This window comes from Trichomycterus rosablanca, chromosome 2 (genome assembly GCF_030014385.1).
Source record: "Trichomycterus rosablanca isolate fTriRos1 chromosome 2, fTriRos1.hap1, whole genome shotgun sequence".
NCBI lineage: Eukaryota > Metazoa > Chordata > Actinopteri > Siluriformes > Trichomycteridae > Trichomycterus > Trichomycterus rosablanca.
The window spans coordinates 12,047,310-12,073,752 of NC_085989.1; the positions used below are offsets into that span (position 1 = coordinate 12,047,310).

General features: G+C 37.0%; 1 protein-coding gene across 1 annotated transcript in view; it reads left to right on the plus strand.

Moving 5' to 3' along the window:
• si:ch211-264f5.6 (carcinoembryonic antigen-related cell adhesion molecule 5) overlaps positions 1 to 26,111 on the plus strand; it is a 29,073-nt gene extending 2,962 nt beyond the window's left edge. The window contains exons 3-9 of the mRNA XM_062990118.1: positions 275 to 553; positions 4,072 to 4,338; positions 11,054 to 11,332; positions 12,235 to 12,492; positions 12,667 to 12,787; positions 21,449 to 21,494; positions 24,130 to 26,111. Coding sequence (XP_062846188.1) covers positions 275 to 553; positions 4,072 to 4,338; positions 11,054 to 11,332; positions 12,235 to 12,492; positions 12,667 to 12,787; positions 21,449 to 21,467 — 1,223 coding nt within the window. The 3' untranslated portion in view covers positions 21,468 to 21,494; positions 24,130 to 26,111. The remainder of the gene's footprint in view (positions 1 to 274; positions 554 to 4,071; positions 4,339 to 11,053; positions 11,333 to 12,234; positions 12,493 to 12,666; positions 12,788 to 21,448; positions 21,495 to 24,129) is intronic.
• The last annotated feature ends 332 nt before the right edge of the window (positions 26,112 to 26,443 follow it).

Sequence of the window (26,443 nt, forward strand, 5' to 3'; positions counted from 1 at the left end):
AAACAAATTGAGTAATGCCTATTTATTTAAGATAAATGCTTACTTAAACACTTACATTTTTGTTGATTCTATAAAAGATCCCTTGATGAGACGATGGTTTTGTGACATTATTATGGTCAAAAGTTAGACCACTTTATTTTTACTTAGACAAGGTAATAATGTGGTAAATAAATGTAATAATTAACCAGTACATGGTCACCTAAGATATAACTGTGTCAGCTTTTAAATCCTTTTGTGTCTTAGCTCTAATTCTAACTCATTAACTCCTCCACAGAGTCAGTTGCAGATGTTCAGATTACCCCCAACCTTTCAGAAGCAGTGGAACTTAACAGCACCCTAGTTCTCACCTGCTCTGCCAAAGGCTCTGTGCTCAATTACAAGTGGCTAAATGATACTACCCCCATACAGGCAGATGGAAAGCATGTGGTAGTAAATGGCAGCAAGCTCACCATCAATGAAGTTCTGCGCACGGACCTGCAACAGCCAATCTACTGTGTGGCAGAGAACCAGCTAGAGTCAAGTAAAAGTCCTGGGTTTAACATCACCGTCAACTGTAAGTTCACAAACTTCACACATAATTATGGTTGAACGAGCAGTTTACCATGTGCTGTTTATACATTATACATACACAAGTGGCAAACAAGCCCTAAGGCAAATAGTATTTATACTTTATGGTGTCTGGCTTTTTTGAATCCCCCTATTCAAAAAAGCCAGTGTTTGGTTTAGGATAAAGAGAATGAATGTAAACTATACGTTAAATTTTTTGGACACATCTGGGTCGATCATAGATGTAAAATTTTAGCTGATGATTAATTATGATGATTTATTAGTTAGTTGGCAACCTAATTTGATTATGTGTATAAAGATAATAAGCCTGGTGTTTACTAATGCTTTAAAATAGGATTTTAAAATCGAATATTTTGTTGCAGTCCGTTCTTATAATCAGGGCGGCACAGTGGCTCGGTGGGTAGCACTGTCGCCTCACAGCAAGAAGGTCCTGGGTTGGATTCCCAGATAAAGCGGTCTGGGTCCTTTCTGTGAAAAGTTTGCATGCTCTCCCTGTGTCTGCGTGGGTTTTCTCCGGGTGCTCCGGTTTTCTCCCACAGTCCAAAGACATGCAGTCATGTGATTAGCTAATTGGAGATACTAATGTCCCCATGGGTATGAGTGTGTGTTTCCTGCCTTTAGCTAGGTGAATTGCACCCACTGCAACCCTGAATAGGATAAAGCAGTGGTAAAACAGAAATGAATTAATGAATTAATTAATTCCAATAATCACAGTAAGATCTACCTGTGATAAGACAATAATGTACTAATAGTGACAAGTGACAAGCCTATACATTTATGAATATGTTAATATAACCCTTATTCATGATTTCCAGATTTAATCAGATTCATATTCTTATATCATATTCTATATTTAAGCAAAGTTTCCTTAGGTAGAAATTAGTGTTCATTAATTTGTTCATTCATTCATTTATTTACACTAGATAAGTGTAGACATTCTACATTCTAAGTAGACAATTTAAAGTAGCCAATGTGCTGCATGTTTCTGTTCTGAAACCAACATACATGGCACCTACTCTGCTAGCTGCACAATTATTATTAATTATTAATTAATTATTGATAAAAACTATTGCTACCACTTAAAGGCATCCACATGAATAATTTGGCATGGGAATAAGCACCAGTTCCAGAAAATCATACCGGGCTATAGTTTACTCTTTTCTTTTTAACAGTTACATCACAGTTCACAACAAAGCAAAAGCTACTAGGCACTGGGCTTTTCTTGTTGAATAATCCTGTCACACAACAGTCTTTCAAAATTGACAGCAACGCACGTACCACTGCAAACATTGGAACAAAGGCTTTGGGAAAGGTAAATCCACCTGGAAATAGATTTAGATAAGACTAGGTCAGTTATATGCTATGAAGCAGAAGGTGTGGTTTAGTGGAATGGGTGTATAGCAGCAGGAAACAGTGTGGTTTTTATACTTCAGGTTCTTATTCCAAGTTACTCTATATGGCCATAAGTATTTGGACAATCGATTTTAAGCTTGTTGGACATCCTAGTTAAAAAACAAAGGTTATAAAAACAAATGGTGAGCATTATGAGATCCTTTCTTCTATAAGCCTTTTCAATAAGATTTTGAAGTATGTCTGTGGGAAATTGTGCCCATTCGCTTAAAAGAGCATTTGTATGGCTGGGCATTGAAGTTAGTCAAGAAAGCTTTAATTGATGTTCCAGTTAATTCCTGAGGCCAGGGCTCTGTGCAGGCCAATGGAGCTTCTTTAAACCAACCTGAATGGTCATGCTGGAACAGACAAGGGCATATAATTTCCTGTATATAATTTATTTATAACGGCTGTTAACAATTGTGTTGGCTGAAACAGAGATGTTCACAAGTCACAAAACAAGTCATGAGTCTTTAGGCTACAGTCCGAGTCAAGTCACGAGTCACTATAATATAAACAAAACATATATTGGAAATGTAGCGTAGAACAACAACAGATTAGCAACTGTTTTTTGCTGTTTTACTTAGTGCCTTTACTTTCCTAGTCATTGTGCAAATGAATGTAATTTCCGTAACAAGTAGGTACCAGTTAAAAGCTTACCTTAGCTTGTGCTCTTCCAGATGCTATTAAATTTATAACCGCTTGTTGTCCAATTAGGAATATAATCCGTTATTTTGTGTGCTTATAATGAAACACCTCCAAACTTTTCCCGGTTGTGAAGTAAAACACTAACTCGTTAGAAAGCCAATCAAGCGTTTCAGTGACACATTATCTGTGTGACACTGCAAATGAAATAAATGCAAATAGAAGAATAAAATAAGTCCAATCAGAAGGTCTGATTGGTTCAGAAAGCGGTCTTTCAACCATTAGCGCCAATTCTGTAGGAGTGTTCCATTCATCCCAGTAGCTCCTGTGAAGTGCCCTACGTAGGGTATTCCTTCATTTTAAGTGAGATTCCAATCCAAAGATAACAAAAATGTTCAAAGGGAGTGAACTTTAAACTGTGTAGGGAGTAGGGATCGACACTTCATCACTACGCCGGAAGCTGGCTGGAACATTTACCCATTGCATGCGTTGCGGGTTAAGATGTCTGGAGCGTTATTTAAGAGCAGAATATTCATAATAATAATAATTATTTGTTTGCGAGTCATAAGTCGAGTCCGAGTCATTTGAAACGAGTCTAAGTGGAGTCTGAAGTCGCTGTGTGTGCGACTTACGTGCGACTCGGCCCCATCTCTGGGCTGAAACACATGAATTCAAAAATTAGAATGGGTGTCCCAGTACTTTTGCCCATATGTTGTGTATATGAGGACACCTTTTTTTTCATTTATATTTTTGTATTTCACCAAGCAGTCAGCATAATAAACTATGAAATCTTAGGGCTTGAGAAAAAGCCATGTCAACACAAGGAGACATATTGCTTGTCGGCGGTCATATTTTCACCAGCCTACCTGTATTTTGAACTGCCCTTGTGCTTGCGTGTTTGGGGTATAGCTTTAGCAGGAATGCTCAAGAAAAGGGCTAAACATGTCTCATGGTTACAAACATTTCAACGTAAGCAATAAGCAGCTTCCTTGAAAATCAGTGATTGTCCGTTTGAAGTATTGTAAGACTTGTGTAAGCACTTAAAATGTTACTTTAAGAATTATTTTATACACACTGAATACTTTGAGCTAGAAGTTCTTAAAATTGCTCCTTTTTTTTTAAATTGGTAATGGGTGTTCCAGTGTTTGATCAGTTGGGATGCCCCAAAGGTAATATGACCTGCGGTTTTACTATGCCTGATACAGGGTGTGTTACCAACTTGAAATGCATGGATGCACAGTTTGAAATACAATACCGGCATCTTAGGAGCAGCCCTGTCTTTGGTTATTGCAGTCAACTGTGAAAGGTAGTTAGGAGGGGAAAATATGCTGAAATGTCGTTATTCAGTGACGTCTCTTAATTTCTAAAGCGATGTTCATTTTCTAAAAGACAAACTGATTTAATTCTCAGTATCAACTTTCTTTATCAAACTTTTAATTGCATATTTTTTTCTCTATTCCAAATTTTCAGATGGCCCTGAGATGATCAAAATGGTACGAGAGCCTACTAACACCGTACTAAAGAAGGGATCCAATCTGACAATCTCATGCTCGGCCACTTCCAGCCCTGCTGCTGAGCTTAAGCTGTTTTTAAATGGAGTAGAGGTCTCCCAAAAGACCAATCCAGTCGTTTATCCCAAAGTGGATGAAAGTCAGAGCGGCAACTACAGCTGTTTGGCCTTTAACAGCAAGACCTTGCGCTATGCTGCTTCGGATGTTGTCGCAGTGTCTGTCCTGGGTAAGTCTAAACTTTAAAGAAATGCATACTACACCTAAATATGAATATGCACACTGTATGCAAATGTCAGTGATGGTTAGCAGAAGGGGGTATTAGTCACTTTAGCATCATTTAATAAAGAATCTAAAATAATTATTGTGTTAAATATACTCTTCCAGCTATAATGTTTTAAATACAACACAAATGTCATTCTTGAAAATACATTTAAACAAATACATTTTGTAATAATTTTTTTATTTTTTATTTAACGCAATAAAATAAAATTTAGAATTAGATTTTTGCAACACATTTAAAAAAAGTTGGGACATAAGTATGTTTACCACCATGTTACATAAGGTTCCTATTAATTAACGTTCCTATCATTCAGGAACTTCATTTCATTTTCATCAACCACTGTATCCTGGTCAGTGTCCCGGCAAGTCCGGTTCCTTTGAGACCCTAGACAGGATGCCAGTTTATCACAGGACTTTAGCCAACACCCACAACCCCCCTCCCAAATCGTGTCTGTCTGGCTGATCGCACTGCTGAGATAAGGAGACTGAGACTGTGGGCTAGCACAATAGACATCTGCACCACCTAATCACCCTCAATGTCATTTTCAATACATTTATAATAAAAGACAGATCTTGACTGCAGTCAGGGACATGCAATATGTGTCTATAAAGCTACACTGATGTAGCTAATGCAGAATGAGAACTGGTATTGTCTTGCTGAAATAACTATGGACTTTTTGGAAAACAATGCTGCCCTGATGGCAGCATATGTCTCTCTAAAATCACATTGTATGCCTAATCGTCCATGGTACCTACACATATATGCAAGTCATTCATTCCATGGGCACTGATGCATACTGGCTTTTGCATCTTTCACTAATAACAGTCTGGGGGGTCCTTTTCGTCTCTGGCAAAGAGTACTGAGAATAAAAGTTCCAGAAAACAACATGAAATCTGATCATAACACTCATTTTAGGTCTATCTGAGATGAGCTTGAGCCCAGATAACTCAGCAGCATTTCTGCATAGAATTAATGTATCGCTTTCTCTTTATAATTAATAGAGTTTCAGATTGTATTTCTTTATGTGCTCGAGTGACTATAGTTATCACTGTAGCATAATGTTTCTCCTGCAATGCCATCTGAGGTCTTGAAGGTCATGCACATTCAGCATTGGTTTCCGGGCTTGCCTGGATTGAGATTTCCCCTGATTTCCTAAATCTGTTCATAATATTATGTACAGTAGATAGTGAAAGACCTAAATTACCTGCTACTTTGTTAACTGATAAGCAATTCTTTTGCAAACTTTGGCACAAACTGATGAACCACAAGCCCTAAACTGAGTTTTCTGTGGAAATGTTTTGCCTGTTATGAAGCCTGACTTGCAATTGATGTTTTATAGTTCATCTCAAGGGTTTAGTGGGTTGAGGTCTGGGTTTTAGTGCAAGTGATTGAAGTTTTTTTCACATGAAACCATGTCAGTAAATCCTTGCTTTGTGCTCCATGTTATTGCCATGCTGAAACAAGAAAGCGTCTTTTCCAAGCTGTTTTCATTTGTTTCATACAACTGGTTTTATTTACCTGGTAGCAATGGGTGTGGCTTGAACACCTGAACACAGTAAATAAATGGTGTGTGCTCACACTTTTGCCCAGAAGTTGTTTGGATGCATGTGTACAAGTATTCTAGACCAGTGGTTCTCAAACTGTGGTACGTGTACCACTGGTGGTACGTGAAGCAGGACGAGGTGGTACGCCAGATAATCTCGGAAAAGTAATTACATGCACCGAAAAAAATAAATAATTTAATAATTATAAATAATAAAAAAAATGCAACAAAATTTGTAAATTACTAATAAAATAACGATCCGATTTTATTGAACGGATCTTTGAAATGAATGAAAGGAACCGAGTCTTTTATTTCTGCGCATTTCTTATCGGCTGTAATTCACCCATTCAGCTTCGCATCAGTAGAGGGAATCAATCGTAAGTCATAATAAGAGCTGTTTATTGTCGAAATTCAAATCTGAAAAAACTTTCAATATCGCGGCGAGCGAGCAAGACACACACACACACACACACACACACACACACAGAGAGAGAGAGAGAGAGAGATAGTAGTATAATGACAAATAATTGAGAAATAAACTATAAACTTGTTTAATTGTGTTAAATCTGGTTCTTTCATGGCGCGTATGTTTTAAAGCAGAAACAAACACAGTCACATCTCTGTACAAGAGAGGATTTTTCTGAAACTTAATGAAATGCAACCACAGTATGTCTCTTCCCTGTAGTTTTTTTTTCTTTTTTTCTCATTTAAGTGCTTGAATTAGGCCTACATTTAAGGCAATATTAATATTAATATTAATACCGAAGAACAAGGAGTCATTTTTTTGAACGGCTCTTTAAAAGGAACGGAGCCAAAAGATCCGGCTCCCTTCAAGAAGCCATAATTCCCATCACTAATATATATTTACACACACACACACATACCTAATTAATGTGTGCCATATGTGGTTCTGTGATGAGAAACATAGGTGGTACTTGGAAGTTCTGGTTTGATAATGGGTGATACTTGGTCTAAAAAGTTTGAGAACCACTATTCTAGAATATTTAAGCTAAATAGGCTGTTAATATTGTGTACATGGTATATATACTTGGGCCTTCCACTCTCACAAAGCACAGCGCAAGCCCCAAACCATCAAAACGTCAGCGAGCCAATCATCAAATGATTTGATGATCATTCTGGTGCATGCTGGACTGGAGAAAAGTCGTGTTATGTTGGAAACTTTGCACCTGAAGTGCATCAGTGCTTATGAGTCACAGATGACTGTCATTAAGAAATGCTTCCTCCATTCCAGCATGCACCAGAATATTGAGACAGCCACAGCAATCACCATAAATCAGTTATATAAAGAAAATGATATGCTTCCAATTTTGTAGCAACAGTTTAAAGAAGGTCCTTAATCTGTTCTAGCATGACTGTGTGCAAAGCAAGGTTTTTTGCCCCGCCATACAAATGCTCTTTTGACTGAATAGGCACACATTCCCACAGTCTTGCGAAAAGCCTTCTCAAAAGAGTGGCTATTGTTATAGCTAAAAAGATCACATACAGGTCACTCTTTTAACATCAATTGTTTTTGAAATGGGATGTCCAACCACACCTCTTGGTTTTTTATGGGTCCACAATTTATACTTGTATAAATTATATCAAGTGTGTTGACGAGGATCTGGTTAAGAAACAGACAAAGAAGCAACAAAGTTAGCTGAATAGAAGGAAAATGAAAGACCACCTGTGCAACAGAGATCAGGCATTTAAAAAATGTTGTTCAATAGGTGCAATTCTGATGCAAGTGCAGTCGCTGGGTCTGATTCAAACTGACGCATTCCACTGTAATGACCATTTGAAAGAACTAAAGAAAGGAGGGAGTAAACTGTGGGTATGTGGTTGACTAAAGTGTGCTTAAGGGATTTACTGCGGTCAGACACGTTAACAATTCTGTAGGTTGCATTGAATGTTGACAGTTCATCCGATCTGTTTACATACCACTGCTTAATACAGGAAATACATTATTGTTTGTGCTTTTATATCACTAGCGCTCAATGATCTTCCAGGACAAACAAGTTTTTGATTTGACAATTACGTCATTTAACAATGCTTCCAAACTAAACTGGAACTTTACAAACATTTTACTTTGGTAGTGATGTCTTTCCAACTTTTGCTGAATACCCATATGTCCTGAAATAAAATCAAAGCAATGTTAATAATTATTAAATTCTTACATAATTAAAATAGTTGAGTTTTTAATAACACTATACCTTTTAATTTTAAAAAGTACAACTAGGGACAGTGGTAGCCTAGTGGGTAGAACTTTGGGCTATCAACCAGAAGATTGGTGGTTCAAATCCAGGCTCTGCTATGCAGCCACTATTGGGTCCTTGAACAAGGCCCTTAACCCTGTCTGCTCCAGGGGCGCTGTACGATGGCTGACCCTGCGCTCTGACCCCAGCTCCAAACAAACTGGGATATGCAAAGAAAGAATTTCATTGTACTGTACACCTGTATATGTATATATGAGAAAGTATATCTTCTTCTTCTTTCTAAATCTAGAGCAGCACGGTTACAGTCATTAAATAATTTAGAGCTTCAGTTTTTTTTTCTGGAAAAGAAAGAAAGCTTAGTTCTGTTCTACAAACAGTGAATTCAGAAATTATGCAGACCATTTGACGTTGTTGTGTAATGGATTGCATTTTAAATGGAATTAATTGCTGTGAGTCTGCACACAATAATAAACCATAATGACAAAGTGACATCATATTTTTAGAGATTTTGTCTACTAAAACTAACTAAAAATCGGGGGAAAAAACAGAAATTTCTTCGCAAAAGTAATCAAACCCTTTTCTGTGACACCACAAATTATGGTAAGGTACATAATTATTGCTTTTATTATTCTTGGAGTGTGTCTAAAATTAAACTTGCAATTAAACTGCTTCAATTTAAATGACATTGGTCATACACCGAACAGGCATAATATTATGACCACCTTCCTAATATTGTGTTGGTCCTTGGCTGCCCATGACCCTGTCTCCGATTTACCACCGTTCCTTCCTTGGACCACTTTTGATAGATACTGACCACTGCAGACCGGGAACACCCCACAAGAGCTGCAGTTTTAGAGATGCTCTGACCCAGTCGTCTAGCCATCACAATTTGGCCCTAGTCAAACTCGCTCGAATTCTTACGCATGCCCATTTTTCCTGCTTCTAACACAACAACTTTGAGGATAAAATGTTCACTTGCTGCCTAATATATCCCACCCACTAACAGGTGCCGTGATGAAGAGATCAGTGTTATTCACTTCACCTGTCAGTGGTCATAATGTTATGCCTGGTCGGTGTAGTATGGAAAGGCACACATGAAAGGCAAATAATTTACACTACAATGTTAGGACAAAAACCAAGCCATAAAGTCCAATGAACTGTTATGTCAGGGCAAATACAAGGGCAAAGATATAAGACAATATCTTATATCTTTGTCTTTCTGTGTCTTTGAGTGTTTCCAGGACCACAGTGGCCTCAATCATTTTAAAATAGAAGATGCATGGCACAACTTTAAACCTTACTACAATTGCTCATGGGGTATATTGGTGTTTTGGGGAGGTAAAGTAGAACTCAACAATTACTATACAAGTATGCAAAAATTGGAGACCCTGTTGGATAAACAACCATCTCTGCAGGTTTTACTAGCAGAGTAGCAAGACTGAAGCCACTATTAGGTAAAAAGGTATATGATAGCCCAGGTAATACTCCGGCAGCATGAGGGAAAAGGGTTTTCTGGTCTGTTGAGACAGAAATTGAACACTTTGTGTCCTGTGTGGTTTAAAAAAGCACTGCAAATCACCTGGCTAATACCATTTCTTTTTTTTTCTTTTTTTTATTATCTATTTTTTCCCAATTTTTATCCCTATTCTAGTCATGTCCAAATACCCTGATTGTGTCCTCTATACTGGTTCGACCCTTTGCCGCCGACTGAGAAAGCCACTCAACTGACTTGCGCCTCCTCCGGCACACAATCAGTACAGCCTGCATTTTACACCTGCACAAGCCGAGATCATACACCGAGAGACACTGCGCACGGAGGGTCACACCCCCCTCAATGTTATTCCTCAGCCCTGTGCAGGCGCCGTCAGTCAACCAGCAGAGGCTGCAGTTGTACCAGTTATGAGGACCTATGATCCGACTCTACCCTTAAGCCCCTGAACAACAGCCAAACGTTGTTCATACTGCCGCCCAACCTAGTCAGAAAGGTAGAGCTGAGTTTCGATACGATGCATCTAGACACCCAACTCTGGTGGGCTAATACCATTTCTATGGTAAAACATAAAAGTGGCAGCATCATGCTTTGGAGTGCTTCTCTTTAGCATTGACAGGAAGCCTAGTAAAAAAATGACAGAAGGATCAATGCAGCCAAATACAGGAATACCACTGAGGGAAACCTCCTACAGAGAACACACAAAGTCTTTATATGCCCTTCATTGGCCCAGCCAAAGCCTAGACCCCATCAAACATCTATAGAGAGAACTAAAGAGGGCAGGTCACTTCTAGTCTAAACGAACTAAAGAGCATTTGCCATGAAGAATGGGATAAACCGCCTAAATCTGAGTGTGCAAAGCTTGTAGACACATATACAAGAAGAATTGCAGCTGTAATTGCTGCCAAAGTTTCTGAATACTTTTATTATAAGAGATTTTAGTTCTTATTTAATTTTTTAAAACTCTAAACAGGTTTTCGCTCTGTCATTATGGGTGATTAAGTGTAGATTGTCGAGTAAAAATGGCAATTATATTTATTTAAATTCAAATCCACAACAAAATTGAAGTTACTGTATATACCACTAAACCAGTATAGTATAATGTCTATTCCTATTTAAAAAAAAACAAAAAACTTTTAAACATGTTTTATTGTCATTATGTGTAATTAACTGTAGATTGATGAGTAAAAATGGCAATTATATTCATTTAACACGAAATCCACAATTAGAATAGTGGGTCTGAATACTTATTGAACTCACTGTATATACCACTATACCAGTATAGTATTAAATTTATTCCTATTTTATTCCTATTCTTCTAGCATTCTAACCTTTTGCAATATTTTCACACTTCTCTATTGTTTTTTTCAACATTTACTTAACAAAATGCTTTGCGTTTCTCATTCTGTTTTACAGAGGCCATTTCTGGCACCAGCATCACCGGCCCCTCTTCCCCTCTCATTGCGGGCAACAGTACATGTCAGCTCACATGCAAATCAACAGCAGGAATAGCAGACAAAGTGGATTGGTTCAAGAATGGCCAAGCTTTGACTGGCACCAAGGCCATTACTTTTTCCACTGATAAAAGCAATATCACCATCAGTCCTGTGCAAAAGGAGGACGCTGGAGAGTACAAGTGCCAGCTAAGCAACAAAATCAACAACAACTCGGCTACCTACAAGATGCTGATCAACTGTAAGTGTACAAGTGAACGAGACACTAGACTCTAGTCAAATACTTGTTTCACTTTGCTGTCTCCTATCCCCACGATTTAAAAACGTTTTAATTACTTTGCATATTTAATAGACATTATCTCTTTAGAAATAATTAATCTCTATAATATAAATAAAAAATATCAACAATGAATGACATTTTAAAATGTCAATGGGGGGCGCGGTGGTTCAGTCTCATAGCCAGAAGGTCAATTCCCAGCTGGAGTGGTCTGGGTCCTTTCTGTGTGGAGTTTGTATGTTCTCCCCATGTCTGGGTGGGTTTCTTCTGGGAGCTCCGATTTCTCCCCACAGTGCACGTGTAGGATAGGTGAATTGAAAAAAACAAAAATGCCCTAGAACTAATAAATCATGTGTAATTTGAAACTGTTCCTGTCATTAATGTAAGCAAAGTGTAAAACATGACATTAAAATCCTAACAGACATACAAACAAAATGCCAACGGAGGTCATACAAGGTGACTGGACTGTATAGGGAAGATCTAACCAGTGATAAAGTTGTGAAATGTTTTTGTTTATTGATTTTTTAGGATTTTATCGTCATGTTTTACACACTTTACATTCATTACTAAAACGGTAGTTACTCGTTACACAAGATTCATCAGTTCACAAGTTTAATGTCAAACACAGTCATGGACAATTTCGTATTTCCAATTCACCTCACTTGCATGTCTTTGGACTGTGGGAGGAAACCGGAGCTCCTGGAGGAAACTCCACACAGAAAGGACCCGGACCGCCCCACCTGGGGATCAAACCCAGGACCTTCTTGCTGTGAGGTGACAGTGCTACCCACGGAGCCACCGTGCCACACTGTTTTTGTTTAGACACTGATCTCTTAAACCTTTCTTTTTTGGTTTCCCTTTCCCAGATGGCCCAGAAAAAACTGAAATAAAGGCACCGAAGCAGGTTGAGGTGGGCAAATCTGTGACGATGAATTGCACCTCTATGTCAGTACCGGATCCTGTATTTGTTTGGAAGTTCAACAACACGGTTCTGGAGACGGCCACGACGGCTCAGTACTCTATCGAGAAGCCAAGCTTTACAAACAGTGGTATTTACACCTGTGAAGCATTCAATCCATTGACTGGACTCAAAAAGTCTGCTACATATAACCTCTCGGTGAAGGGTAAGGAGGATAATCAAACAGTTTGCCTATTAAGTTAGAGTATTTAATTGCTTTGGAATAATTTACAATTTTTGTATGCGTACAAGTAAGTGTGTGCATGGATGTCTTTAGTAAAAGCCAAATATCATATGTCATATTTATAATATATATTTTCAATGTATGTCATATTTTCAGGAGAAGGGGAGTCAGATGGCCAGTTGTCTAGTGGAGCTATTGCTGGAATTGTCATAGCAGTTCTCTTAGCCCTGGGCATTCTAACTTGGTGCATCTGTTGCAGGAAACGAAAGAGCACAGAGTAAGTTTGCTGCTTGTTTGATTTTAAATTTTTTTTGTTTTACATTGTCATTAGGAACATATATTAGCTACAATTAGGGCTGCAGCTATCGATTATTTTGGTAATTAAGTATTCTACCGATTATTCCAGCGATTAATTGAGGAATTGGATAAGAAATACTTTTGCTTTAGTAAAGAACAAAAATAAACCGACTTCAATTTAAGTAATAAGTTAAATATTCCAATAAACAAGCGGTCAAACACACTGGTGTTTGTTATGTGGCTGATTTTATGCACATGCTATTATTATTATTATTATCAGTAGTAGTGGTATAGATTAGTAATGCAGTATATTTTCTTGTAAGCAAAACAACAACAAAATATAGTTATATTATTATTAAAATGCAAATGCTTACAGGCTACTTTAGAACTGTACCACTTAAGGAGTATCATAGCCCCTCCCCATGCTAATTTATTGACTGTTTGTTTTGGTGCCACTGTGGCTACCTGACTGGGTGAAGTTACCATGGCAATTTGTTGTTGACCATCCCCCTTGAACCCTTGATCCATTAATATACCCATCTGATTGGTAGGTGAGTCCACACCCCTCTCCCCCATGATCAAGATTCCACTTAGAAAAAAAGTGTCAACTTGTGATATTTGGATGCATTTTCATGCAGTAAATCAGTCGCAATCAAGATGTCAGTACAAGTGACTCAAGTAAACCGGATCACATTACTGAGTGACTTAGATTAACCTGAGTCTATAAAATGAAACAAATTTACCACCACTAATTTCTAGGAGGCAAAAAAAGTTCTGTCAGGATTGTATTTCCTAGATGAGGTAGATTTGGCGTTTGTGTTCGTGTACATGTTGTGTTTGCCTAAGTCTTCAAAGAAGCATATCAGCATGCTCAGAACTGAGGCTTGCCTTGCGCTTTTATGCACACACACTCAGATGTTGTGGATATTGTACACACATTGTAGTTTTTTCAGCTTAAAATGATCCCAAACTTTGGACACTTTCTGTCGTTTTCTCTGTCTTGTCTATTCTGTTTGCCTCTCGCTATTTTCTCTCTCTTTCTCCATTTTGCATCAAATCTCGGCTGCGTCTGAAATCGCATACCATACTGAACAGTACACAAAAGCGGGTACTCCGAATACGTAGTATTCATTAAACAGTACGCGACCTACTGCTTGGGCAGCCATTTTTGAGTATGCAAACACAGCATACTTGCATACTGAAAGAAATTACTGTTGTACCGGCTGAGCAGTGCGCACTGCCTCGGATGTATTATGTACTGTTTAAGTATGCGATTTTGGACGCAGCCCTTGTCTTCTTCATGTCACCTGCCCACAGCGTGAACACGTTGTGCAAAAGTTGCAAAACAATGTGAGCTTTATATAGTTGTATGGAGTTAACGACGCTTCACTGCTAAAAAAATTTGCATCGATGATTTTTAGTAATCGAACTCAGGAATCGTTTCAGCCCTAGCTACAATGTGCATTTTGTTTCAGAAAAGCAAGGATTATACTTTATCTATGGCTTAACAGTGAATTCCTGGCATGGTACTACCATGCCTGGGAAGTAACAAGTTTGATTCATAGTCATAATTCTTTACGGGGTAAAGGTTGAAAGTAAACATGACATTTACCTGCCCTACATTATAACTAGAGCAATCATGTTTGGACTAAACACCTTTTCACCTATTACTTAATGCTTGATTTGATTATAAAAGCAGGATTAAATTGTAGAATCGGTGATATGTTGCAAATTACTTTCCATTCAATATAATGCCATTACTAATCATGACATACTATTATTAACTTAAAGTTTATATTTGAGAGGTTATGCACTTATCTGACATATGCTACCAAGCTGTCATTTGACTTTTTTAATGGAAGTGGAGTGTAATGGGAGACCTTTCTTTTTGTATTTGGATTATAAAACTGACAGTTAAAAATTATAGGTTACCAGTACACGAATGTTACTGCTAAATGTCCATTTTGGGGCAACAAATATAGCTGTTAAAATGGCTTATATAAGAGCCGGTTGCTTGTGCATGAATTGTGCCATTGGCTATAGCAACTGCAACTCAAATTAGGGATTAGGGATTATACCTAATGTCTGAAATGTATGACTTTTAAAAAAAAAAAGAGATATTTAGTAATAAATTTTAGTAATACATTTTAAAGGAACATGGAACATAAGATTCTTTGTAAATGGCATACAACCCCAAATCAGAAAAGTTGTGTGAGGATTGAAAATGGCAGTATGAACCTAAAATATTTCATCTTTTGTCTGGTCAGCTTCATTTCATTTGTTAATATACCTCCATATATACCTGCATTTCAGGCCTGCAACACATTCCAGAAAGTTGGGACAGGAGTAATTTAGGGCTAGTAATGAATTAAAAAAAAAAAAATAATGATGTGAAACTACATAATGAACAGTTTACTTTGGCAGTTACCCTTGTCAAGCTCTACAGTACAGGGTTACATTCACAAATGCCACTTAATACTTTAATTTGTAAAAAAAAGTTATGTTAACCATGTCCATAAGCAGCATCAACTTCTTTGGGCTCTGAGACATCTGGGATGGACCATCACACAGTGGTCAGATGAATCAGTATTCCAGATCTTTTTTAAAAGCAATGAACGTTGTGTGCTCCGGAATCAGTTGCTGTCTACCACATGGAGAGTTTTGAACTGAAAATGGAACGACAACCTCGTGCTGGTGCACATCTTAAGACGTGTTTACAGGAAGAACGGGCCAAAAAACACCTCAACACTTCATCGCTTGGTATCCTCTGTGCCAAACGTCTTTTAAGTGTTGCGAGAAAGAATGTCAACAAAACAAAGTGGTAAATACTTTACCATACCAACTTTTTTTGGAATAGGTTGCAGGCCTGAAATTAAGGAATCGATGTATATTAACAAATGCAATGAAGCTGATTAGACAAAACATAAAATACAGGTTCTTGATCTCGATAATGAAATAAAGTGTAGTTCTCTAGAATGCAGACGTCAGTCTGAGTATGCCACATGGATAGCCAGCCTTGTAGGGAATTGCGTGTTGGTACTGTACGTATAAATGTTTGATAATGATGATAATTGTCCTGCCACACAGTTGATTGCTTTTGTATGGCATGTATTTAAGTTGATTTTTAATTGTTAGTTATTGTGTTTAAATTCTAATTACTCCATGTCTTCGGTTTGCAAATATTACATGCTACCAGACCAAAAGAGTAAAAGAAAAAGACCAGCATAAAAATATGAACATTTCATGCAAATGATCTAACTGTCAGCTCGATAGCAGACTAGCATGACTTGTGCTGGTGCCTTATCTCAATACAAATTGTGCCACACACACTGTCATCCTAGGGATTATATCACTATTATCCAAGTGCACCAAATGTTTTGTTTGTTCATTTACCAAAAACTCGGCTTATCTGCTCTTATAAGAGTTCCGAGTATATTTTGAGCTCTTTGTGTATGTTGATTGTGCATTCAGCCTTGTTTCAACATGAAAAGACAGAAACTGATCAAGCTGATAATCTGTGAGATCAAGCATTGAAAAGCATACACTATGTCTGGCACTAATTTTATATACTTGACAAATGGAGGTGAAACTGAAACTTTTTAAACAAACTACTCTTTTTTATTAGGATTTTATGAAATTCTAATGTTCATTGTAAAGTCTAAATTGTCCTTAACTGCTAGTGTTCACCAGAAATCTTTTCTTTTTCCACTAGAAAAACAGAGAGGAACATAAATTGTTCTGCAGTGTGACATCACATTACACTAAAATAAAATGAATATGTATTAATAATTTTTTATAGAGCTCAGTTGTATTTAAAGTTTAAGGGTCCCTTTATTTCAACTATAATTATTAAATTTCGTATATGTATATTACTCATAGCTGTTTTCAATTCCATTTGATACTTTTTATCTTTTTATCACTCACACATAGTGGAAGTATCTTATAAAATGACATCACATTCTGATAAATGCTCTGATTACTTTTTATAGTTAAGTTATGCAGTGTTTTTTTAAACAAACACATGATTAGATTAATTGTATCTTCATGAAAGCTATTTAATTTTATTTGAAGTGATGTCACACCACAGGATAACATTTTCATAACATCACTTAATTTACTGTGATTATTATTGTATTAGTCTTATATACACTGATCAGCCATAACATTAAAACCACCTCCTGGTTTCTACACTCACTGTCCATTTTATTAGCTCCACTTACCATATAGAAGCCTTTTTGCTGCCTGTAGTCCATCTATTTCTCTACATATCTTTTTAACCTGCTTTCACCCTGTTCTTCAGTGGTCAGGACCCCCACAGGACCACTACAGAGCAGGTATTATTTAGGTGGTGGATCATTCTCAGCACTGCAGTGACACTGACATGGTGGTGGTGTGTTAGTGTGTGTTGTGCTGGTATGAGTGGATCAGACACAGCAGTGCTGCTGGAGTTTTTAAATAACGTGTCCACTCACTGTCCACTCTATTAGACACTCCTACCTAGTTGTACCACCTTGTAGATTTAGAGACGATCGCTCATCTATTGCTGTTGTTTGAGTTGGTCTTCTTTAAAGATCTTCATCAGTGGTCACAGGATGCTGCCCACAGGGCGCTGTTGGCTGGATATATTTTTGGTTGGTGGACTATTCTCAGTCCAGCAGTGACAGTGAGGTGTTTAAAAACTCCATCAGCACTACTGTGTCTTATCCACTCATACCAGCACAACACACACTAACACCACCACCATGTCAGTGTCACTGCAGTGCTGAGAATGACCCATCACCCAAATAATACCTACTCTGTGGTGGTCCTGTGGGGGTCCTGACCAATGAAGAACTGCATGAAAGGGGGCTAACAAAACATGCAGAGAAACTGAATACAGTCAGTAATTGTAGAACTACAAAGTGCTTCTATATGGTAAGTGGAGCTGATAAAATGGACAGTGAGTGTGGAAACAAGGAGGTGGTTTTAATGTTATGGCTGATCGGTGTATGTATAAAATACAGGTTTATATTTTACACTTCATTTTTATTACCATCATACCACAGGAGATTTAACATGGATAAGAGCGTCTGCTAAATGCCGAAAATGTAAATGTAATGTAAAAGTAAAACCGTTACATTAAACATTCCATTTTGCATTACTGAGTTTTAGGAGGAAAACACATCTTAAAAAATATTTTAATTTGATTACTGAAAAATAGAGAATCATAGCAGGATAATCTGCTAGCACATCAGCACAGAGATTCTGAGTTCCCTGGTTCGATTCTCAGCTCTATATATTGGGGACAGTGATAGCCTTGTGGGTAGAGCTTTGGGCTATCAACTGAAAGGTTGAGAGTTCAAATCCCAGCTCTGCCATGCTGCCACTGTTGGGCCCTTGAGCAAGGCCCTTATCCCTTTCTGCTCCAGGGGCGCTGTGCAATAGCTGACCCTGCGCTCTGACCCCCAGAAAGAATTTTGTTGTACTGTACGTCTGTATATGTATATATGGCAAATAAAGGCGTACTACATACTATGGGTGTGTTCGAGAACCTACTGAGCTCTACATAGACAGCATTTTAAGTCATCCTACACGCGCTCCTGAGAAGTAAGCTGTTCGAATTCTTAGAAGCCTTGCTCCCTAGTAAGGCATCTTAAATTTGAATGGTATTTTGACAGAATACCAAGGGAGCATCCGATGCTGCCTTAGCGGTGAAGGCAATCCCAGCATTCAGTGCGGCACAACTATTCTCACAGAAGAAACATGGCGGATGGATGCGGAGCAACAAACTGAGTTATTTTCAAACATAAATAAAGTATTATTGATTTTTAATTTGTATAAACGTGTACAAGATAGAAGAAGATATACTTTATTTGTCATATATACATATACAGGTGTACAGTACAATTAAATTCTTTCTTCGCATATCCCAGTTTGTTTGGAAGCTGGGGTCAGAGAGCAGGGTCAGCCATCGTACGGCGCCCCTGGAGCAGACAGGGTTAAGGGCCTTGCTCAAGGACCCAACAGTGGCTGCATAGGAGAGCCTGGATTTGAACCGCCAATCTTCCGGTTGATAGCCCAAAGCTCTACCCACTAGGCTACCACTGTCCCTGATGTACCAAGTGTGATTTTTTTGCAAATTTGGGCTTGTCAGTGAATTTAACCATCTTCAGTACACGGAAGGAGATGTTAGTTGATGCTAACCCCATCCAACGCCGTGTTGTGCCACCCCATCCAATTGGTTTGAATGGCATGAGGCTAACTGTGTTAGCTTAGTAAGCGAAAACTGATGGAATCCCTGTCCAAGTAGTGCGTTTGAATAACCTGCCTTATAATTCGATGACTTATTAGAATCCTCTTTACTTAGGCAGCTGCCTATGTAGGCAGTAAGACAGCAAGGTAGCTCACTAGGTTTGAACAGACCCTATGTCACCCGCCCATGAACATCTGTTTCAATGCATTCTGCCATTCTTTGGCTCGTCTTGTTTTTTGTCTCTGGCATTTTAGATGTATTTATTTAGTGGTATCCAAGCCAATCTTAATTATTCTAAAGGACTCGGTTTACAAGCAAATATTTTGTTTTGGTCATTAACGTTAAGAGCAAAACATCCTTTATTATGTCTTTGTTAACATAAGGTGAAAAAATGTGTGTCTGCTTAAAAATGCTAGTTAGATGAAGTATGTAGTATAACCTTTAATACTTTAAAAAGTTTACATGGCTATCGTTCCTCTATTTAACAAACCCTTAACGAATTACCAGCTTCATTCAAGTAAATAAAGCTTTCATTCAGATCTGCCTCAATACAAGTACTTTTTCAATTGAGATATCAGAATGAAGTGTGTTTCTTTATTTATAGAAAACTAGGCTGCGTGTAAATTCCTGTTTTTCGTGCTCTTGCGTAAAGTTTCTGAATGTTTATTGCCTAAAGTCACCTATATGGAAGCTACACTGATCAGCCATAATATTAAAACCACCTCCTGGTTTCTACACTCACTGTCCATTTGATCAGCTCCACTTACCATATAGAAGCACTTTGAAGTTCTGTTTCTCTACATACCTTTTTAACCTGCTTTCACCCTGTTCTTCAATAGTCAGGACCACCACAGAGTAGGTAATATTTGGGTGGTGGATAATTCTCAGCCCTGCTGTGACAATGACATGGTGGTGGTGTGTTAGTGTGTGTTGTGCTGGTATGAATGGATCAGATACAGCAGCGCTGCTGGAGTTTTTAAATACCGTGTCCACTCACTGTCCACTCTATTAGACACTCATACCTAGTTGGTCCACCTTGTAGGTCGCTCATCGATTGCTGTTTGAGTTGGTCATCTTTTAGACCTTCATGAGTGGTCATAGGACACTGCCCACAGGGCGCTCTTGGCTGGATATATTTGGTTGGTGGACTATTCTCAGTGAGGTGTTTAAAAACTCCAGCAGCGCTGCTGTGTCTGATCCACTCATACCAGCACAACACACACTAACACACCACCACCATGTCAGTGTCACTGCAGTGCTGAGAATGATCCACCATCCAAATAATACCTGCTCTGTGGTGGTCCTGGGAGGGTCCTGACCATTGAAGAACAGCATGAAAGGGGGCTAACAAAGCATGCAGTGAAACAGATGGACTACAGTCAGTAATTGTAGAACTACAAAGTGCTCCTATATGGTAAGTGGGGCGAGAGTGGTTTTAATGTTATGGCTGATCGGTGTATATTATGATCATGTGAAACACTAGCACATTTACATTATTGTTATTTAATGCATCAGAAATAACATTTGTATCTTAACTGAGAGTCGTTAATTAAAATGATAAATCTACTTATCTACTTATCACTGATTGTGTATCTGATTTTGGCTGATTAAAATTGTGCCGATTTAAATTTTCTTTCTTTCTCCAAATTCTATTGTGTCACTCTGGCACTTTCTTTCAGTATTGTAACCCTCATGTAGACCACCTTGTTCTCATTGATCTCATTTTTCCACAGCCACCTTCTTTACTGTCAGGGTGTGGTGCCTTCAGGCCAGTTTAGGAGTTAATGTTACCACATACAACCTTAGAAATGAGCTAACATTTACCGGTTGATTCATATAAAAGGACTGTTTGATTAATAACCAGCAAGACACACAGAAGCAAGGAATCAGACAAATGCAATAAGCTGATTGATTCTCCTTCCTTTCATTCAGTGTTAAAAAGAAGCAGAAAAAAAGAGGATTGTGCTAAAGTCATGAGGGTGGGGGTGGAAAGGTGTCTAAGCTGGAATACAGTTGGAATGTCAGTCATGTCCACACAAGTCCACATTCTCCAGCTCGTTGTCTTTTAGTCTCTCCCGCTCTCTCTCTCACTCACTCTCTCTCTTTCACACACACACACACACTTCTTTCACCTGTAAAGCTTTTTTAGTTTCACATGTAGGTTAACTTTGTTTGCATGTGTTATCAACTCTGTCAGCCTTTCTGACATCCAAGACCAAAGCTTAAGCCGAACAATGCTGGCTTGCTATAACACGGAACAGATTTCTAAACACTGATAAGAACTTATAGAGAAAATCAACAAAATGTATCTCACTTACACCAAAATAAACTAGCTAGACAAGTCCCAACAGGAATTAAATAATAAAGTGTGTTGTATTCTAAAGTATGTGCTTCTTTTCTTTTTTCCAGTATTCCATCACCGTATTAAAGAAAAATATCAAGGAGAAGTGAGCCGGTGAGTTCTTCTTTCATTACATACAGTTGCAGACCAAGTTGCTTTTGTTTGTAACCTGGCCACAGTAAGAGCTGGTGTGAATTGATTTAGCTACTCGTTGACTCAGTCTTGTTGGATTTGTGCAATGCTTCCTTAAAAGGACAGCCGTAATGCTTTATTTGCTGACGTTACACAAGGGTGTAGCCACCCAGCCCTTAGGTTAATTACGAGGTTGACTTGTAGTTGTTTGTATTTTGCACAACATGTTCACATGATTAAATAGAAAGGAAGCCACTGTAGTATTTTTAACGGCAAGCTAATAATGATTGTATTACAGCCAAGCCTCAGGATGGCAGTTAGTGTTGTTAAAGTGTGGTAGAACTGTAAAAGTCATGCTCTTGCCTTATACATTCCTCTTATTTACAAAAATGTTTCAAAAATATGGACTTGGACGAACTGTCCTTTAGACACAGCAATCCTAGTTTAACAAGAGGACTGTCCTGAACATTAAATGACAAGGTGTAAAAACCTTGTGTGTCAGAAATGTTGCGACAGAGGTGTTGAGTCTAGCACAGTTAAGGATGTTTGACATTCATGATAATGTACCCTGTGACTACGGATGACTGTCATTTGTCCTGCATGTGTTGCAACTACATACCTAAGTGTTAGTTTCAGTGACTGTAACGTGAAACCGAAAAAAAGGTCTATGTTTTGTGTTACTCTATGCATTGTTAGAGTTCCTGTCTAAACTGAGTATGTGGTGGGTATGCTTTAATTTTAAGCTTAGGATGAGTAAAATGCAAATATGCAGTTTATTGCATGTTTTGTCAGATACCTCTAGATTTCTTAACTCTATACAGTCATACATGCATTTCATAATGATATGTTTAAGACCCCAACCCCCAAAGTAATTTACTAAAGATAGAAGTAATGTGCAATGTTCAAAAATTAATACAATTATGAAGTTCTATTTAAAAATATACATTTCAGTGAGTTTAACCCTTAACTCAACAGACCTTGTGGGTTTTTTTTATTACAAAAAATGGACTGTAATAATTGTTGTTATTACTACTACTAATAATAATTATTTTTTAGAAAAATAAACTCTAAAAATAATACATTTATAATTAAAAAGAATGTATTTATAAATATTTTTATATTTATTATTTTTATTTTAATATATTAAAAAATAATTATTTAAAAATAATTAATGTTGTGCTTAGTTATATAAATATCAAATTATATATTATTATAATTTTTATTTATAGCATTATTTTTTATTTAAAAAGTATTATTAAAATAATTATTTTTAAATTGTAATTTTATTATTTTTATTATAGTGTTTTTAAACAACCGCTATGGCAGACAAAACTAAACATAAACAGATATTTAAACAAAAGAAATTAATATATTTTTAAAATATTTTTTAAATTATTTTATAAATAATTTCTTTTTATTTTTATCTTATTTTACGTTGTGCCTAATTATATAAATATCAAATTATATATATATATTATAAATAATATCAAATTATATATTATAATATATATTATAATTATATTATGCATTATTTTTTATATAAAATGTATTATAAAATAATTATTTTTTAATTGTAATTTTATTATTTTTATTATGTTTTTAAACAACCGCTATGGCAGACAAAACTAAACATAAACAGATAATTTTTTAAAATATCTTCTTATATCTAGGTTATAGCTGCTGTAACACTGCAATTTCCCTTTGGAGATCAATAAAGTAATCAATCAAGTAATAAACTAATAATAAATGTGCAAACAAATAAACAAATATATGAATGGTTGGTTTTAAAGGAAACAAATGTTCAAACACAAGTTGTAAATATTTTTGTGAGTTGATTGTGTGAGTGGAATCACTAAAATCCAAAATTCAAAAATTTATGAAACTGTTATATATTTGACTTGGATTTATGTTCACTGATTTTACAATACACGACACTGTCATAATCCTTAAAGTCAGCCAGTTTGTTGGGTAAACAATATGTCCATATTCGCACTGACGAGCCAAAACATTAGGACCCACCCGCATAATATAATATCTAAACAGCTCTGACCCACTGAGACCTGGATGCTACTAGAGATCTGAAAGGAGTCTGCATATTTAGTTCCAGTTCCATTACTAGTGGTTTACCATAGTACATTCTGGGGTCATCTCTTCTGCACTTAAATGATGCACACGTGCCCAGTCATCCACATAGCATTGGCACTTTGACTGGCCTGTGACCATGTGACTCTATACACAAAAGGGTACAATGCACTAATTATCAATATAAAAATAATCTGAGCCAATTTAAGGCCACAGTAGCCCTTTTGTTAGTCTATACTAGGAGCCATAGCCTTCATGTAGTCTGGCTTTAACTAGCTGCTCAACAGACTGTCAACAGTTCATGGTCTGTCCCTTCTGGACCACTGTTGGTGGGTACTCACCATGGCTGCGTGTGTATTTTGGCTCGCCAGTATAAATGGACATATCTCGATATTAAAATCTAGTTTGATGAAAAATATAACACTGCTATACTTAATAATTATTATTAATTTAATAATAAATTGTTTGTAATGTATGTGAAATAATGGGTGAGAAATTCTACAATTCTAAGCATTCGTTTTTTCTTCTTTTTTAGAATCTTCTAGACCAAACCTTCATCTATATTGTCTTTTTACCCACAACATCTAATCCACTGGGACAGCTGGAAAACTGCCCTCATGAGTGGAATACACCTTCAGGGCTGGCCCTTGCTCTCCTGTGTTGTCTCTTCACCTCAGACCACAGTTGTTGTAATCCTGCGTGGGTATTTCCTTCCCCCTCTTCCAGTTTCTCTCCCATGGTCCAGGAAAACCCCACCCTGAAGGAGATACAACCAAAATGTCTCACTCATCCAGCCCCACCTAAAAGGTTTGCCATTTTAGCCATTTACTTTTGGCTGAAGAGAAAATTTTATACATTGCCCCAATGCAATTGACACGTCATGACATTCGGCATCACAGAATCTGAAGGACACCGCTCTTCAATATTGATTCTGGTCAAGCTTCTCAATCACACAATTTTGAAGGTATCATATATTTTTTAATGTATCCTAAAACAACAGAGTTTAGTGATTATTAAGGCTTTACATATGCAAGTCATCTTTGTCAGGTACCACAATCTGAAGACCTCTCTTTGTATCCATTTATATCATTCAATCACCTTTTCAGCTAGTTTGATTGTGGTATATGTAAAGAGTCCTTACTGCAAGGACGTATTGCATGTGCATATTGATAAGTGCATGCAGGTACAGAAAAATAACGAATTGGAATTCGGAATTCTACAGTTTTGAATGGACGCTGTGCCTGACAAAGTTTTTTGTGCTGTAATAAGAATTTCAAATGCCTTTCCATTGTCCCAGATACCTGATCTGCCAAGTTTTTTTTTCCTGTCAACAATATCTGATATCTGGTTTCTCCTTTGTCTCTTTGTAACCTCAAATACACAATTGTAAAACAGTGATTTTTTTTATAATTAGTTGCAACACTGCAGACTATTATTGTATGTGTGTGTTTGTGAGTGTAAGTTAAATACAGTGTTGTTTTGGGACATTCCAAAGTATACATTGTAGCACACACACAAATTCACATGCCTAGACAGGCTTGGTACGCCTTCGTTCTAAAAAGCACACTCTCATTAAACCGTTTTACACAGTAAACCAGATAGAGGCGTGTTTAAATTTAAACATTTTATTAAATATATTGTTTAAAATGTGTATTAAGGTGCACTTTTTTATATAGTAAATATTTTGATTTATATAATAAATATGGTTGACTTGAAACTTAAAGAGAATTACTACAAAACATGACTAATATATGACATGATATTTTTTAGAAAACTAGACTGTTATTATATATATGAAAGAATTCTGTATTTTGGTTCACTTGTTTCCCTTTGTTATGATGAACCATTCATTTCCAGGTTTCATGACACTAAATTAATTCTGTAGACACAATGATTCTATTGTTTCAGTTTTGTATTGCTTTCCTTTTTAATAATTTGTTAATTATGATTATGGTCAGTTCCAAAGCCCTGGAATTAGACAGATTCTTTTACTATTATAAAACCTAAACTGTGCCTACCTAAAAGGTACTGAAAGGAAAACTTTCTATAAGGGTATTGACAAATGTACTGTATATAAATGACATTTTATTTAGAAAACATTTATTTTGCAAATGTCAACAAACTAAACTTCTTTTAGCTGTGGTAAAGTTTTAGATAGTGCTCAGGTGGCACAGCGGTCTGTCGTGCTAGTCCACCAACACTGAGATCTGGGTTCAAATCTCGAATACATATCGACCAGACGGGGCATCCACACAGACATGATTTGCTATGTCTGAGGGGAGTGGGTGGTCGAAGCCCTGCGATGGATTAGCGTCCTGTCCAGGGAATTTTTGCCCTGTGCCCGGTCTTTCTAGTGAAATCGGAAACCCGCCATGACCCTAACTAGGATAAAGTCTTTTTAAAGTTCTGAATATCTGTTTATAAAGCAGTGCATTTTTTTGTAGTTTTATTAAATGTGTTTTGTGTGAAATTGAAATGCACTGGACTCCTGTGGATTAATAAATAAAACTGTCATATTATTCACGGATTTCACCAACATGGTCAAGCAGTGTGCAGTATATGATTTGGAGAATTTGCAAAGTAGTTTTATTTATATTTATTTATTAATATTTTCAAGATGTTTACTGAATTAACATATTATTTGCTACGCAAAAAAGGATGCTGTGTTCGACAAGGAAAGTTTTACGAAGAAGTACGAAATATATAAAATATATGAACACTATCTAGGAAAGCTAACTTCTGTTTGATCTAAATATTTTTAGTCCACATATCATGTAATAAATGTAACCAACTACTATGAGTTTGTTAGTTTATCAAAAGAAAATATTACAGTCATATATTTAAAAAAG